The 18,273-nt window shown below is 44.0% G+C and overlaps 1 protein-coding gene across 1 annotated transcript in view; it reads left to right on the top strand.

Moving 5' to 3' along the window:
• Nucleotides 1-2,553: 2,553 nt before the first annotated feature.
• Nucleotides 2,554-18,273, top strand: part of phldb1b (pleckstrin homology-like domain, family B, member 1b) — an 89,931-nt gene continuing 74,211 nt past the window's right edge. The window contains 4 exon segments of the mRNA XM_084064115.1: nt 2,554-2,703; nt 4,483-4,584; nt 10,644-10,767; nt 12,490-12,660. Of these exon segments, the coding sequence (XP_083920241.1) occupies nt 2,668-2,703; nt 4,483-4,584; nt 10,644-10,767; nt 12,490-12,660 (433 nt within the window). The 5' untranslated portion in view covers nt 2,554-2,667.

Consider the following 18,273-nt stretch of genomic DNA (forward strand, 5'->3'; position numbering starts at 1 on the left):
TGACCAGTTGGTGAAATCAACACCCTGCTGTGCATGAAGAAAACAAACAAGTTGGCAAATAGTTAACAGACATAGCAGATATCTAAAACAAAAACAGAACAGTACACTGCAGTGTCTGTGTCAAGTACAGACCTACATGAGGAGCGTTCACTCTGACCTGTGATCTGTTTCTCTGTCACGCTCATCTCTCTGCTCTCTTTCCTGTGTATATATACATACAGTATACAGGATTTTCTCCATTAAAAAGCACAGATGCCTAAAAAACCCCAACTGTCAGATCCACCATGATGGTTTTCCCTCAGATGAACTTGTGTTCTCTCTCTGTCTGTGGTGGAAGACATTCCTGATTCTCTTCACACTGTTTCGGGACCCGATGATGTGTGACTCCCTGCGGGCGTAGGATGGAGGTCCACATGGTCCTCAGCTGGTCACACTTCTCTCTTCTCTTCCCCTTCCTCTTCATCTCCTCTATCATTTATCTTCCTCCTCTTTCGCTCATCCTGTCTCTTCATATCCTCCATCATATCTCTTCCTCCTCTCTCCGGTGAGGAGCGGAATAAAATGTACACCAAAGTAAAGCATGTGAAATGCCTGCTACCGCTAATGATAATGATGTACCATGACTGAACAGATAATAAAGAGATGAACTTATTCAGATTATACTAAAGCAATCAGATTACACTGAATCCATTAACTAAGACCTTATTCTTTAGTGCATTGATTCAAAGCAAGATGTCTTAATGGCCTGATCATACATGCAAGGTTTTGCACAAATACGGTTGAATCAAATCACAGTTTGATGATATTGAGGTTATTCAAGTCATAATGCGTGATCAAAATGGATGATCTTTTATTTGACACCATATTCCAAGTAACCCATGTTTATGTGTAAACAGATAATCAGTAATCTGTACATTTGTAAAAAAAAAAATCCCTGTCACTGCTAACCCCAACAGTTGGTCATGTAGATAAGGGTGTAGGTAGACAAGCAAGCATGTGTCTCGCCAATACTCATGAAGTCACCAGCCGCTTCTTTTCACCTGGCAGTGAGAAGTTTTCACCTGATGGGTGTAACGCATGTGGAGGAACACACTATCCCTCATCCCGCATTAGAAGTTGCCAGGGCAGTGACAGATGTCGTCCACCCAGCTTTCCTCCCACAAAGATAGAACATTTTATTAATTTGAACCAAGCTAGATCGACCGGGGCGAACTTACTTACTTAGATGACCGGGGTGGTGGGCCGGAACTTCTCCCCTGTGCCACCCAGACGCTCCAAGGATTACAATTTTAAAACAACATGTCTATAACCGTATAACATGTATACTCCTCCTCCCCCCTCTTTTCTCTGTCTCCATCATCATCCTCTCCTCTACTGTATCTCTTTCACTATTCCCTCTTTCTACATTTTTGTGTTCCAGCTAAATGGCAAGGCTCCCCCACCATAAAACACATGGAAAGAAAGACTCCCTCACGTGTGAGCGGAGATCTATGCTCAATTGCTCGCTCGCCAGAAAACAATGCCAGCCTTTCTGCCCTGGCCTGGGTCAAAGCGAGAGGAGGGGGGTGGGGGGGGGGGGTTGTGTAGAGAGAGTTCATCTGTGTGTCTCTATGGTCTATTGGATTGGAGGGAGAGAGAGGGTGAGAGGGGGTGAGAGAGAGAGAGAGAGAGAAAGAGAAGGGCCAGTTGATCATACCATTGTGTCTCTGAGCAGGCCTGTGTTGGAACAGGACATTTTATTATAAGATGTCATGACATGACATGACACACTCGAAGCCAGAGTGCCTTCCAGTGATGAGAGACAGAAATGAATGGCGGTTCAACCACTGCAGTGAATCAACCAATTGTTCAACTCTCTATACCTCTCTGTTTCAACACATCTCTCCTCTCCCTGCATCAACTTGTTCCTTTATTTCTGACCTTTACAGTACGTCTCAACTATGTCAACCTTTATTCTCTCGTCTTCCGTTCTTCTGTATACGGTTCTTCCCTTATTATAATTTTGCCCCCCCCCTTCCCCCCAGCAAACACACACATACTGTCACATACTGTACGCACACACGCACGCACGCACGCACGCACGCACGCACGCACGCACGCACGCACGCACGCACGCACGCACGCACGCACGCACGCACTCACTCACTCACTCACTCACTCACACACACACACACACACACACACACACACACACACACACACACTCACTCACTCACTCACTCACTCACTCACTCACTCACTCACTCACTCACTCACTCACTCACTCACTCACTCACTCACTCACTCACTCACACACACACACACACTCTCTCTCTCTCTCTCTCTCTCTCTCTCTCTCTCTCTCTCTCTCTCTCTCTCTCTCTCTCTCTCTCTCTCTCTCTCTCTCTCTCTCTCTCTCTCTCTCTCTCTCTCTCTCTCTCTCTCTCTCTCTCTCTCTCTCTCTCTCCATCTCTCTCACTGCTATCTGGGGGTTTGGACTGCCAGACAGGAATGCAGCTCTCAGTGGAGAGCGTGCAGGGACAGGTCCACGTTGTGAATGGGAGCAGGGAGAGAGAGCACCGCTACATGAACACAGAGAGAAAACATCCCATCTGAGTTCACACACAAAGTAGTTGAATGACTTTCCACTGAAACCGGAGACCAGATTATTTAGACCATCTCTGTCCAATGGAGGCTGTGTATTTGCTGGACAACTGGCAGCAGGTAACTCTCACTCAAAGATAATTTAAGGTTAATGTTGACAAGTGGAGGCTAGCTTTACTTGGGAGAAGTTGTCTCGTTGTTAGTTTTTCCTGATGTGCTGTTGTTAACTGTGCCTGAAGCCAATTCTGACGAATGTGACTTGTACTGCTGGCTGTCAAACTGTTTTGTTATCCCAGAGGGAAGACATTCAAGCCCTATTTTTCCAGCCTGACTGCACATTGTTTGAGGCGTATTAACCAGACTAAACTCACAAGTATCTACTGTTGCTGTAATTATGTGTTTTCTAACTTTTCCCTGCTGCTTGTCTCTCATTCTTCACAACCACAAGTCTCTCTCCTCTCAGCAAATGGATGCTTAAGTGTTTTCACTCAACTATCTGGCCATGTCACACGTGCACTAATGCAGACGCTGAGGATTATTTATAGCTGTTTGTTTGACGCTGACTTAATGGAAAGACCCCAAGATAATTTAGTAAGAGGGGAGGAATTTGCTGGATTTCTGTGTGTGTGTGTGTGTGTGTGTGTGTGTGTGTGTGTGTGTGTGTGTGTGTGTGTGTGTGTGTGTGTGTGTGTGTGTGTGTGTGTGTGTGTGTGTGTGTGCGTGCGTGCGTGCGTGCGTGCGTGCGTGCGTGCGTGCGTGCGTGCGTGCGTGCGTGCGTGCGTGCGTGCGTGCGTGCGTGCGTGCGTGCGTGCGTGCGTGCGTGCGTGCGTTTGTGCGTGCGTGCGTGCGTGCGTGTGTTTTCCTTGAGATAGGTTGAGAAAAGCCAGACAAGGTTGTTAAAGCAGATATGTCCATTTAAAACATGCATTGTGTTTGTGTGCGTGTGTGTGTGTGTACAGTATGAATCAGAGCTTGAGTCATGTCTTGTGGCGACTGGTAAAACATAGCCAATAAACAGACTGCTCACTTCAAGGAGTTGTTTTTATTGGTACAGCAGCAGGATATTACGAGCAGATCCACTGTACAGAGGAATCTTAATAACGCTGATCTTGAATGTTTCTGTCCAAAGATGTTTTAATATACACTATGCCTGTTTTAAAATACTGTATAGCACTGTGCCAAACCAGTGGCATATTTACAGTGTATTCTATTCTATTCTATTCTATTCTATTCTATTCTATTCTATTCTATTCTATTCTATTCTATTCTATTCTAATATTCTATTCAGTACTAGGCCAGTAGGGGTCAATGTGGTTTCACTGAAGGGTCCTCATCAGAAGCCCAGATCCAAACACTACCCAGTCAGCTTGATGTGATTTAGTGCAGAAATCACATTATTTGTTATTTTTCCAGAGTGATTCTCACTGTGGTAAGTTCTAGGATACAGAGTGACGTCTTGTAAACGCATATTATTGAATTGAATCATTTTTCCGTGCCTCCCCCTTAATGTCCTCAGGGACCCGCCTGTGATTCCCCTACACCAGTTAGAGAACCGCTGTCATAGAGAAGCAGATGGTGAAAATCCCAGCTCTTCCATTTAACAAAACATCAAAGACCCATCATAAAGTCAGCCTGTAGATCTGAAGTCAGCAGTGGCCAGAATCCCAGGCAGATCAATCTCACTTCACCAGCGTGTGAAAATGTTTTTTTTTTTTACAACTGTCAGCCTTTATTCTCCTGCCTTTGTTTGTACATTCCTGTGTACATCATTATTCAGCACTGTGTGCTTATAGACAATGTCCTGGTATGTGAACTCCTGGTACACAAAACCCTGATACTCACTCACTTCCTTTTACAAGTTGTAAAATGTTCTGTTAATCATTATGCTTTCTTCAGCAGGATCTCCAGGTGTCACAGACAGTGATTGACAACTCAGACGTCATGGACAATCTGAACAGAAACCTTCCGGAGAGAGGAAGACATACGCATCAGCTGTTACAGGTGTGTGTGGTGGGGGGGTTTGGGCGAGTTTGTGTGCGAACGTGCATACATACGTGCCTATGTGTGTGTATGTGAGAGAGGTGTGAGAGAGAGAGAGGTTTCCCTGTGGAATGTGTTTGTAGTAAACATTGGTTGTACTTCATACAGTACTTGTCTGTCATCAACGTGTTTTCCTCTCCTCTGATGATGATGTTGAATGTCAGCGATTAGCTTCTGTATCAGTGCCACTATTGTTCTGAACTGCTTCACAGTTTATCCCAGGCATCTTTATTTAGATAGGAGGACGGTGGAGTGATGGGAAGATAAGGGCCAAGAGATGGAGACAGTTATGCAACACACAGGTCTTCAGTTGCGAAGACCTGTGTCATTGCGATTATGTTGTCGATGCGCGCATGCACGCACGCACGCACGCACGCACGCACGCACGCACGCACGCACGCACGCACGCACGCACGCACGCACAGACAGACAGACAGACAGACAGACAGACAGACAGACAGACAGACAGACAGACAGACAGACAGACAGAGTGGTTAACTCAGACAGACAGCAGTGTATTACACTCCACCACGTGAGAGCAGTAGCACATAGCTGAAAAGTGCAGTTCCAGGATGCAGTCTCACTCATAAACAGCAGCTAACATCGCCCAGCTAGAAAATAAACATGTTAATCGCTTACTATTTGTATTATTTAGTTGGGATGGTAGATAATGAATGTCTAAACTGTCTTCCCCTACCATCTTCTGATTATTTAATCTGAAAACTTGTGATGTGACAATAAAGCTGTTTGTGATTATGATCTACTAGAGTTTCGGGGGGCTACGCCCCCCTCAACCCCAGCCGCGCACGGGGCCCAGCGTGGCCGTGTGTATATTGGGGGACCCAAATCGGCGGAGTGAAACTGTGGAAAAGTTTTTTTGAAAAAGGGAAAAATTTGAAGAAAAAATATTTGTTATGTTTCAGGGGGTCCACAGGGGGTCCGCGGACCCCCTGATGGTCCACTGACCCCCTGTGGAGTGTTGGGACGCGCGGGGACACCCCTGGAACATTGCGGACCATTTCGGTGTTTTTTTTTTTTTCATGAAGGTGGTTGCTTGTTTCTGGCGCAGGCTGTGCAAACCTGGCAACCCAGCGCATGCTGCCGCACGTTTAAGTGGCGTAGCGTCATGAGGGTCAGTGGGGCCGTGGCTCGGTCAGTGAAGACCCTGTAGTGCGGATGATATGTGGCATAGAGGGGCAGATTGTAAATCCACAGAGGAAACATCCGTGGGCTACCATTGGTTCAGCGATGTGTGCGGTCGCCCTGCGGCCCCTCCTCCTCCACCAATGTGCAGTATTGAGAGCCCTGACGTCACAACAATTGGAGCAATGGGCACTGCACTGTGGTTGGTTAGGGTACACCTAGGGCCCAGGTAGAACCCAGTTAAAGCCTGCATGGGCAAAGCCAGTTAGGACCCGCCTTGGTCCCACATAAACATGGCTAGTTGGGGCCCACCTAAGGGCCAGGTAGAAGCTACTTATAGCCTGCATGGGCATCGCAGTTGGGACTGAAGTGGATGGCGCTGACATTGCTGACATGGGGTCCATATGGTTTAGCCGACCTTGAAACCATATGGGAACTACGCTGGCATGCTGGCTGTAATGCAAACGCTGCATCATACCTGCAGTGTGTAGTTTGATGTTGTGTGTGTAGCAGATATACCTGCAGTGTGTAGATCAATGTCCATAGGAAAGTCAATGCCCAGCAGTGTTTTTTTTCCCCAGCAGAGTTTCTAGTGTCTCTGTGTCTCTGTGGAAGAGGTTGCACATGAACTCTGCAGCCGCACTGAGGCGCTCCAACACAAACACTCTGACATTAAGCTGCTTCACACAACAAACATCAGCACCACGCTGCTGTTTGTCCAAAAGACACAATATCTCCTCTCCCACCGACGTCATGTGTTCATTTATCGACAGCCGTACAGACTCCTTTTGACACATTTTACGTCGTTTATCCAGCTCTCACTGACTCTCCACATCGGGCAGTTATTTTGCTGCGATCAAGTCAACAATGTGAGAGATTAGCTATCACAGACGGACGGACAGGGGGTGAAACATAGTCTTGCGCCATGCCTTTCGGCCTGGCGGAGACAATAAAAAAGCGAAAGTAAAGGAAATGGCCATTTCTGCAACAGAAGTAGTCAATAAACTATGCTATGGAAACATGGGCCACATTGGCAAAGAATGTAAGAAAGAGGAAATCATGTAGAAAATAGCCGATCTCCAAGCTTACAAAGCCTCTCAACGTGAGGCGTTTCGAGCTTGTAGATCGCCTATTTTCACAATATTTACTTGTGGAACGGAGTCAAACAGAATGGGGGGGTCCCAGATCAAGTACGTGTATTTGGGGGGGGGGGGGGGCGGCGTGAAAGGGTTGATAAACACTGCTGTAATCGGAGCGAAATTATCTGAAATTACTACATGACCATAATGCAGCCTAACAGGCGTTGCAGGGGGCGGTCCTGCCATTACGTTAGTTACTGTAGTTGCTGTGGAGCTACATAGTTCTCCAGAAGACACACACAAACATACACCATCTACAATGGACGAACTGAGCAGCAATATAGACATTGACCACACGAACGTGCATTGTTGAGAAAGTGATTGCACAGCCGCTGCAGGCATGACAACCAGGTTAGCGTTAGCGACATGGCAGCTATCACAGCGCCCTGTCCGTCGTGCTGCAACTGCCTGTGATGGCTACAGCAGTAACAGCAAGCTGTCTGCGATGCCATTGTCTGGAGACTGCTGTTAGCGTGACAGGACCAATGAGAGTGAGCGCTGTAGTTGTTGCTAAGATACGGTGGCGTCTCTGCCCCATAGCTTGTAGATCTCTCACACATGATTGGCGTAGGCTGCGTTGCCAGGTCTGACTTTGTGTCTAAGCAATGGTCGGCTTATTTTTGCGCGCCTTTGGGCTCGTTTGCATTGTGCGCACGGCAGCGCTTGTTTAGCGTACGTCAGCGCGACGTGGCAACGGACGTGGCAACGTGAAAGGTGATTGGCTGGTGAAAAGAAACACCCGACGTTACACCAGAAATGGTGCCTGGAGAAAATGGTGACCAAAAAAAAAGTTTGGAAAAAAAGGAAAGAAACCCCGCAGCGGCTGCCTGCTGTTGTGGTGATGAGGTCGTGCGCACGGTAAACGGTACGAAGCTGCCTCCCCTTCCGTTTTGTCCGACATTTGGTGAGTAGAATTAATTATGTTGCGAGGTGGGAACGGTGTAGTGAGGCATGCCAGGTGCCCTACGCGAAACGTAAATTCAGGCCGCCCGCCGTGGCGACAGTGTTGGCGACATGTGGTCTGACGGTGTTGTGTTTAGTCGATAACAGAGCTGTGGGGTGTCACCACCGAGGGCACGGAAGTTGCTCGCCATTTATATAGTTAGATATCAGGCTGGTTCTACGATCTACATCTTCTATTAATGTGCATAATGAAAGTGTCCACGTGAGCTTATTCCCCCTTAAACATTTTGGGCACTACGACCCTTGCGACTCCTAAACACACACACACACACACACACACACACACACACACACACACACACACACACACACACACACACACACACACACACACACACACGCACACACACACACACGCACACAAGCGCACGCGCGCGTGCGCACGCACACACACACACACACACACACACACACACACACACACACACACACACACACACACACACACACACACACACACACACACACACACACACACACGCCCTATTCTCCCTGTCCATCTCTATGTCCTCAATCCTCTTACACTTGACCCCCTAGCATCAGATAATCCTGTTTACACAGACGGCTGGCTGACCTTCAGCATTAAGAAGGGAGGGTGTTTGATTGTCTGATCAAATGTCTGGTAAATGATTGGTTAGATAAGATCAAACTTAATTGATCTAAAGGGGTAATTGAGTCGTTACAGCTGCCACATGAAATGAAGATGAATGTGTAACAGGAGAAAATAAAGATTTAGAAATAAAAAGCAAATCAAATAACATGACCATAACAAGATCTCAAATTAAACAGACCTCAAACCTGGACATAGAGCCTGCAAGGCACTACAGTCCGACAGGTTGGTATCATTCAACTAGTTCAAGATTCAAGACGAATAACGGTAACAAATGAATAAATAAATAAATATACGCAGAAAAAAGTAAGCTGCACGTGCACACAGACAGACAGACAGACAGACAGACAGACAGACAGGAGGAGAGATTAGAGTTTCCTAAGTTTGTTATACTTTGCCCTGGTCTTTTCACTTTTCCCTGGTTTTACCCGATACCATTGCCAAACCGGTATTTTTAAAACGGTGCCAGTGCCTAAACGGTGCCAGAACCGATACCTTTCAGTACAAAAAGACGGTCAATGACATTACTGCCATTTTGCTTTTTTTTTGCCAAGGCAAATTTGAACAATGTTCTACAGGGGGACAGTTGGTTTCATTCTGAGAGCCTGCTGCCAGTGCTTCCTTACTTTGTGCTGATTCTAGATTCGCCTAAATCACCACTCATATTTCACAGCACTACAATGTGGTACCTCTTCGGTACCATAGTACACAGTTTTGTTAGTATCGGACGTGTTGGTACCGGTTCTGGTGTGTGGTACCGGTTCTTGGTACTCAACCTTATTCTGCAGACATAGTGAGGTGAGTGAACATACATCCTGAAAGATTAATGATAATCATTCCTGCGGTTCATTTCTTTCCGTTAACCTCCCCATCAGCTCCATCATACCACAGACAGGCTGCTCGAACAATGCAACTCAACAATACAATACGACACAACACAGCATTAACGTAACCGCACCATACAATACGACACAGCACAACGTTAACGTACAGCAACAGCACAACACAATGCACCACAACATTAAGAAATCAACGGATATCTGAGTAGAGGCTGGTTCGTTCAGTGTTTTCAGTATCGTATGCAGTCTCTGTAGGAGCTTAATGTTCCTCTATTCAGCATTGTAACGTAGAATCTGTAGGAGCTTAATGTTGCTTAATTGCAGCGCTCCAGTTGGTCCAAGATTTTCTGGCCAGTGCTGTTGCCATGACAACCACCCCTCGCTGAGCACATGCAGCACACACACACACACACACACACACACACACACACACACACACACACACACACACACACACACACACACACACACACACACACACACACACACACACACACACACACACACACACACACACACACACACACACGTGCACTCTTCCCTTGCTGTGTAAAATCACATGTCAAGGGGAATTGCAGGGAATGGTTCCCCATCCTACAGGGAGAGAATCCCCACAGGGTGTGATTGTACTGTTTGTCTCTCCTGGCAGCTCAGTTAAAGGGCCATTTTACCCATAATCCATCTGCACAGTATCCCAGCTGTCAGTGTAATAGTGGACTGGCAAAGAGAGATGTACAATACAATGAATAATTATTGTGTACATTTATAGTCTTTTGTTTTGATCAGAATTCTTATTAAAATACATAATTTTGAGCTTGTTTATGCATTCAATGCCTTGCTCAAGGACGCTTCAACAGAGCAGACGTGGTTGGTTGGGTGTTGACTGGCAACTGTGGACAGTACTAAGTACATTTGCTTAAGTACTGCACTTAAGTTCATTTTTTGAGTATCTGTACTTTGCTTGAGTATTTGTATTTTTTGGATACGTGTGACTTTCACTCCATTACTTTTCAAAGACAAATATTGTACTTTTGACTCCACTACATTTGTAGGAAGGGAAAAAGTACATTATGAATGAACCATAACAGATCTACAAGCTGAAGCTGTGAGCTTGTAGATCAGCTATTTTCATTCTTATTTATATTTTTTGAATTTTGGATTTTTGGGGGGAACATGTCTAAATTAAATGAATAAATCAATACAGCAATGCATTGATATTAAAAAGAAAATGTACATAATTATTTGTAGGCTTTTGAATAGGCTACTTAGGCACTTTCTCCAGTCTCCACCACTGTTGACTGGACTGATCTGATCTCCTCCCTACAGAGCACCCCACTGGACCTGATTGAGACAGGTAAAGGGCTGAAGTTCCAGGCAGAGCGCCCCCACCTGGTCAGCCTGGGCAGTGGACGTCTCAGTACAGCCATCACTCTGCTGCCACTGCCTGAAGGTGAGTCCACACAAACAATCACAATCTGTCTATGGTCTGTCTGTCTGTCTGTCTGTCTGTCTGTCTGTCTGTCTGTCTGTCTGTCTGTCTGTCTGTCTGTCTGTCTGTCTGTCTGTATGTGTTCTGCCAATGTCCAGGTTGGTCCAGGTTTGGGGGTTGCTCACTGCTACCCCCATGGTTTTGTAACCAAAACGCACATACTGTATATCAACAAACATGATTAAATATCATAAACCGAGAAATTAATCACACACATTAACACATCTCTAACTCAAATGTAAACACAATAGCATAACAATAGACAATACATGTCATACACGTGTCCTACTGTGCTATTCTATATGCTGTTCTATGTGGGGCTGCACTGCATTTGTATTCATTCTCCCGCATCCCACAGAATGAGATGATGTCCCGCATTTTGATTGGGTCTAGTTTTCAAAAGTCAAACTAATGCGGGCCAGACGTTTTTGCTGTGAAGTATAGAGTCAACACAGTCTGTGTTTGATGTCAATCAAACTACGCGCGCGTGGGTCAAGTGCAGGTTAACCAGGTCTTTGCTGCCTTTGCCAGTGGTTCCCAAACAGTGTTCCGAGGCACACTGGTGTGCCGAGACACAAGTCCAGGTGTGCCTTAGGATTTTATGACAACCACACATTATTACTGCAATATATAAAACTATATAGAAAATTATGAATATTTGTTTTTAATTTCTCAATACAGAGGCAGTCTGTACCTTACAAAATATATATTTTAACCACTTTAACCCATTTTGGGCGGGAACCCCTTTTTGTAACTATACCTTTCAGGACGAGAACCCCTTTTGGGGTTCTTGCTGCCATCTACAGTATATAGCAACATACATTTGTTGTAATTTTTTATTAAATATTTGAAGTTTTTCAGAAAACTTAGGTCAGGATTTAGAAGGCGTTTTTAGAATCGGCCTCAGGTCTAAATGGGTTAAACCTGGTTACCCTATTTTGAGCATGTCATAATAGGCAAAAATATACAATTTTGTATATATTTTTGAATTAATACATTTATTTCTTTTTCACAAATATTTAGAAATAGCAAAAATAGCAGAAGAAGTATTAAACCCTACTGTATTTTGTTGGGAAACAATATATTTGTTAAGTCCTTCACGTGCTAAAGACCTACCCTGTAACCTGTTGTATGCTATTGAATCAACCAGAGGGCAAAGCATAGAGATGTTAAGAGTTAAGCAGACGCTCTTAATCCAGAGCGATTTACAGTAAGCAAGGAAAACACGAGGCAATACATCAAATGCATAGAAATAGTAATCATCAGTCTAAACGGTATAATATGAAGAAAAAAAAATCTGTACATTGAAACTATACACACTATATGCCAGGTCTTCAAATGACTTGGCATCTGTCTACATAACATGCTATTTAAACATACTGTACGTATGGTATATGAAAATCTTTGTCCCACATAAGGTATCTTGGGATTTGTTCACTCTAGTCCTCCTGAGGCATGCTGAGAAGTCCTTCTCTTGTCCAATGGCACAACCCGGGATGCTACAATACATTTGGAAATCTAAGTCTAAGATTAAGTTGAGGAGGAACAATGCAGGATATCTGAAGCATGTGAGCTTCTTGGGCAAGACAGGGACAATTGGTTTACTCCATTAGACAGACTAGAGACCTGCTGTCCTGGAAAGTCATAATAATCCCCACCTCCGTCTATTCCTCTGCCACGTAGGCCAAACGACCATGGGTCATGGGCCTATGGACGTCAACATCCAGGGGCCTGGCGTGGAGGCCCAGCACTGTTACATAGAGAACCAGGCAGGAGTCATCACCCTGCACCCATGTGGGAACACGTGCGCTGTGGACGGACTGCAGGTCTCCCAGCCCGTCCGCCTATCACAAGGTATGAGCTCACTTCAACAATCCTCCTCTCTAGCAACCCGACCTCCATCACTCCACACTGATGAAGCATGGAAATGATCTTTATTATGAACTTTTTTTCCCCCTTTGCTTTTTATGTATTTTGTGTCATCTCTGTAATGACACCTTGCGACACATTCTGTTCATTATGTGGCTCCATTACCGCACTATACAGTATGCTCTCTTTTGTGTTCTTGATATGTAGTAGTTTATATAAATCATTCAGTGGGATGAGACAGAGTTGTACTGTAAGAGCGATCTTGGGCACTGGTACATACTACATACTGTACGTAGAGTGAGTGTGATGACACTCATAATGATGTTACCCAACCCATATGACCCGAAGAAGATCCACAGCGGATCGAAACGCTGTCAGTTTTGTAATAAAGAAGTATCTTTTACCTTCTTTGGTGTGCGGGCTCTACCTTTTTGAACTCATATTTGTCACATGAACTCCCTTTGGTGCTGTGTGGAGTCAGTTATGTGGTGCATGCCTTAGAATTGGACAGTTTCCCTTTTACAAAGCGTGCTGCACACACCATGTTCACTGCACTATATTTACTACACAAACCAAGACCTGTCTAGTCTGTCCCTCTGTGTCTGAGCACTGGTATCCCAACAACCTGAATTCTCCTGGGGGGTAACCTGAGCACAGACACCAGGCTATTTATACTGACCCCCTACCCCCAGACAGGTCTTAGTTTAGCCCCAATAGGATTCTATGACTATAAGCCTGAAGAATGGCCGAGAGGTAAACCAGTTCATTGTCAGAATACAGCAGTAATGTAGCTAATATAAAGATAATTACACCATTAAAATGCTACTCTGACAATATTGTTGTGTTTGGTTGTGTAGCGGCTGTTACCTATAGCCCTGTGAGAATCCCACCCTCACACCACTACTCATTACAGTTATCTGAGTAATGCCATGCACTGCAGGAATAGAATAGAATAGAATAGAATAGAATAGAATAGAAGGCCCAACAGTGGACAATTTTAAAACAACATATAATTACTAATTATTACACAATCAAACAATATATCAGCACTAGTTCCAATACAGTTCACTTCATATTTACATAAGTTACAAGTAAAGGCAATTCCTGGTGGAGAAGTTTTATGAATGCAGGTCATGACTGTATAATATATAGCCTAATTGGACAACAGACTCCTTAAACACAAATCTGTAGTATTAAACTGATCATTGTGAAAGATATAACAGGACATGTCTGGGGAATGTCCATTCAGATGGTGACTCATTGATGCCTCTTTTAATGATAACAGTGTGTGTCACACAGTCACAGTTAATCTGTCATTTCCTTTTTACTGTAGGCTAGGCTACTCATGGTTGGGAAATAGCCATTTACTTCTCAAATACATATCAGGGAAAGCGATTATTAGCCATCAGTGAAAATTAAACATTCAATCTAACATGTCAGAAAATATAGCCTAGGCCTAATTTAGAAAAGCAATCAGAGGTGTTGATAGTGGAGTAATATTGGGCTATTATTATATAAATCCTGCTTGGATAACAGATGACACAAGGGGAAACGGCTTTGTCCAAGATATGGAAGAAATGACGTTATTCCTTAGCCCCCACCCCCACCCCTCTCTGTGACTCAGGGTCCCACCTCTCCCCACTCCCCCTTGACACTCCTCCAACCAACCCTCTTGCAGGTCTGTGTCTCAGGGTTGAGCAATGAGTATGAGCCTGTGTGTGTGTGTCTGTGTGTATGTGTGTGAGTGAGTGTGTGTCTGTGTGTCAGAGAGAAGACAGAGACAGCTGTTCAGCTCAGCCCGGGCAACGAGGAACTAGCAGGCATGTGTGTAGTTAGGACAGGCTTCTGAATGAATGGTGAATTGACAGGAGGAGGAGGACAATGACAAGGCGAGAAGGGACGTTTAAAACTGTAAACTGTCCCGCACCACCCATTTGAATTGAATGGAATATACCAAGAAGATAGAGGATGGACTGATATTTCGGTGGACAGACAGACAGACAGCTCCTTTGTGAAGATTCACAACTCGCCGGGTAGAATACAAGCGGATGGTTTGGCTGTTATTACCATAACAAAAGCGCATTATTACCGCTGCTGTTCCACTATAATTTAGATAGCGGGGAAAACACGTGGCTTCTTTTAAAGGGACAGTAGCGGCTATATGATGACAACAGGGGTCAGTCGCTGGATTTAAAGTAAGTCAGGTTTACGTTTTTATTTGATTTGACATATTATATGTACCTTTTTAAACATTTATTTAGCGGTCCAAATCAACTGCTTTGTATCTACAGTTGAAAGTAACCTATACAGACAGTGTGGTGGTAAATGTTCTCACATTCTTTACTTATTAAGTGAAAGTATCAATACTGCAATGTAGAAATACTCTGTTACAAGTAAGTCCGGAATAAAAAAAATACTTGAGTAAAAGTACCAAAAGTATTGGGATCAAAATGTACTTAAAGTAGGCCTACCAAAAGTAAAAGTACTCATTATGCAGAAATCTTCCATTTCATGTTTTCAAAATGTATAAAATCATTTGAAAATAGCAGATCTACAAGCTCACAAGGTTGCATTGCAAAGCATTGTGAGCTTGTAGATCGGCTATTTTCAATGGCCACAAGGCTGAAGTGCAAGTGGTTAATGTATGTTTTGTAATAATAATCAAAATCTACAAAGTAACTAACTAGTAGTAAGTAAAGTTTTCAAATAATTGTTGTGGAGTAAAAAGTACAAGATTTTTTCCGCTGAGATACCGTATCTTCAATTTGCAGTACTTTTACTTTCCGTATCTCAGATACGATAAGTAAAAGTACTGAAAATTGGAAATACTCCAGTAAAGTAAAAAACACCTCAAAATTGTACTTAAGTACAGTACTTGAGTAAATGTACTTAGTTACTTTACACCACTGGATATCACGTTTTTAAAACATTTATATAGCGGTCCAAATCAGCTGCAAGGAGAGAGTCCTGTGCGACTAGCTCTAACTCTAAGGACTAGCTAGTATGACAAATAGGCTGATAGGCTAGTAGTAGTAGGCGCTACAGAATAGCCCTTTATTTTCATTCTTGTGATAGGCTCTATTCACAGGTGTTACCAATGATACTAATGAAGGCTCTGTTCCATTCTGGTCAAACAGAGTCAGGGTGCTGATATTTATTGTGCATGTTGGCTCACTGGAAATAGCTGAGTGGTTAGGGAGCCCGCCTAGGGAGCCAGAGGCCCTGGTTGCCCCAGGTTCGATTCCAGGCCATCCCAGCATATGTGTCGATGAAATGAAATTTGTCCCTGAGCAAGACTCTTAACCCCTAATTGCTCACAGGTTCTCATTGGAAACAAGACCGCAAGGACTTTCATGAACGACCTGTTAAAAGGAATTATCCTAGTGGGTCTACAGTTGGGGTCCAGGGACCCTCATGGGCTTCAAAATTGCCCCTTACCGGTGTGTAACTGGTCCATTTGGTTCCATTTGTACACTCTCAGAGTTATGGGGTTCGTGGAAACCACTGTGCTAGACTAAATGGAACAGAGCCTTCATTAGTATCATTGGTAACACCTGTGAAGGAAGGGAAAATATGGCTGCTGTGAGTGTGCATAGAGCCTATTGACTTAAAATGTCACTATTACGTCGATATTTAATGTCACGTTGCGTGACTTTGTGAGGTTGTTTGGACCATGTGGCTATCATCATCAGTAGGCTACTGTACCATTCTTTGTGTGAGCTAATAATGGAATAAAACACATTTTAAAAAGACTTACGCCCAGCAAGGTCTGGGGATCTTAATAGTATAATTTGTAGGTTCATTTGAACCAAACATAGAAAAAACCTTTATACTCAGATCCCCAGACCCAAGCTTTGTAGGCTATATGCCACGGTGTTCACTCTCCATTCCGACATCTCACCACTCCGACTAGTGGCTTCCGCGTGCACACCATGTGATGAATAAAGAAAGGTGTACAAACATACTATGCAAACAACAATAGTACATGTACTATACTGTACCACTTCAACCCTATATACTGTATATTTCGGCCATTTGAAAATAAAAACATTTCAAAAGATTGATGCAGATACTTTTGTACTTTTACTCAAGTACATCTTCAATGTGGGACTTCTACTTGTAACATAGTATATATACATTGTAGTATTGATACTTTTACTCAAGTAAAAAATCTGAGTAGGCCTACTTCTTCCACCACTGTTAGTTTTTGCCATGGATGGGGGAAACTAGCCTCGGTATACCATGGGGAAACAGATCTCGACTGGGAAACAGACTTCGATACAACACCGGCCGGGGCACTACACCAGTAGCCTCGGAAACCCATGCCTTTTGTTACTACTACACCAGTGGTACAGGGGGTCCCCAGAAAAATGTGTTAATAACACATAGTTCAGGGGTCTTCAACAGGGGGTCCGGGACCCCGAGGGGGTCCTCAGAGTTACTACAGGGGGTCCGCCAAATCTTTGTGTGATATGATTTTCTTTTTTACATTAACCACTTGAACCCTAGCATCCCTTTTCTGAGGAGAACTTTAGCCAAAAATAGCAGATCTACAAGCTCACAACGTGGCAAAGAGGTTTAGGTGTACAGGGGGAAAACAGCAGACCAAGTAAACAAAAAAAGTTGAATCTGAAACCCAATTTTATACAATATAGAGGGGTCCCTGCTTCATCTCTCTCAGCTAGGGGGTCCTTGGCCTGAAAACGTTGAAGACCCCTGACATAGTTGACCCCTGACATAGTTGATAATATAGCATTTTAACAACATAAATCTTGTATGGGGGTCCCTGGCACAAATATTTTCAGATGGGGGTCCACGGGCCAGCCTGGCCAAATACATTTTTGGGGTCCTCCTTGAGATGAAGAAGTTTGAGAACCACTGCACCTCCTCCACACGAGTCTGAACTGAAGCCCATGTCTATGGGGGTGATGAAGGGCTGAAGACAACATATACCCAGGGCCCCAGGGCTCTCGCCTTTGGCACATCCACCGGCTGCCTGTCTACTGTTACACTGCTATTCCTGGTGGCCAATGTGACCTAAAGCAGGAAGCTGAGTGCTTCTCATAACATACACGCTTATTCAGAAAGCACATTATGTCTATAAATAATGACTGGTATCATTTGTTGGGCATTGGTGTTTAGAACCTTTAACCCGTTAAAGACCGGGAACGCATCTCTGTCATTTGGCTAATCAAAATAAATAGATGTACAAGCTCGCAGCGCTATGAGCTTGTAGGTCTGCTTTTTTTGAAAAATCGTGAAAATGTGTGCAAATCTTTGAATATATATATTTTTTAAAGCGAACAATATTTTGTTCCAGGAACCCCCCCCAGAAGCAAGTTAAAAATGTTCGCATCAAAAATATATATATTCAAAGATTTGCACACATTTTCACGATTTCTTTTCAAAAATAGCAGATATACAAGCTCATAAAGAAATCTTAAAATGACACAGATGCGTTCCCGGTCTTAATGGATTAATAAGAGCTTCATCCGGGGTGAGTAGTTGTGTAAGAGGTTAAGCGTAAGTGTCCTTTAGATTTTCATGTGCCAATTTTAAGTTTAGTCCACAGCTTCTGAATTAGGTGAGTTGAACATG

Source organism: Gymnoscopelus microlampas, assembly GCF_963454915.1.
Source record: "Gymnoscopelus microlampas genome assembly, chromosome: 8".
Taxonomy (NCBI): domain Eukaryota; kingdom Metazoa; phylum Chordata; class Actinopteri; order Myctophiformes; family Myctophidae; genus Gymnoscopelus; species Gymnoscopelus microlampas.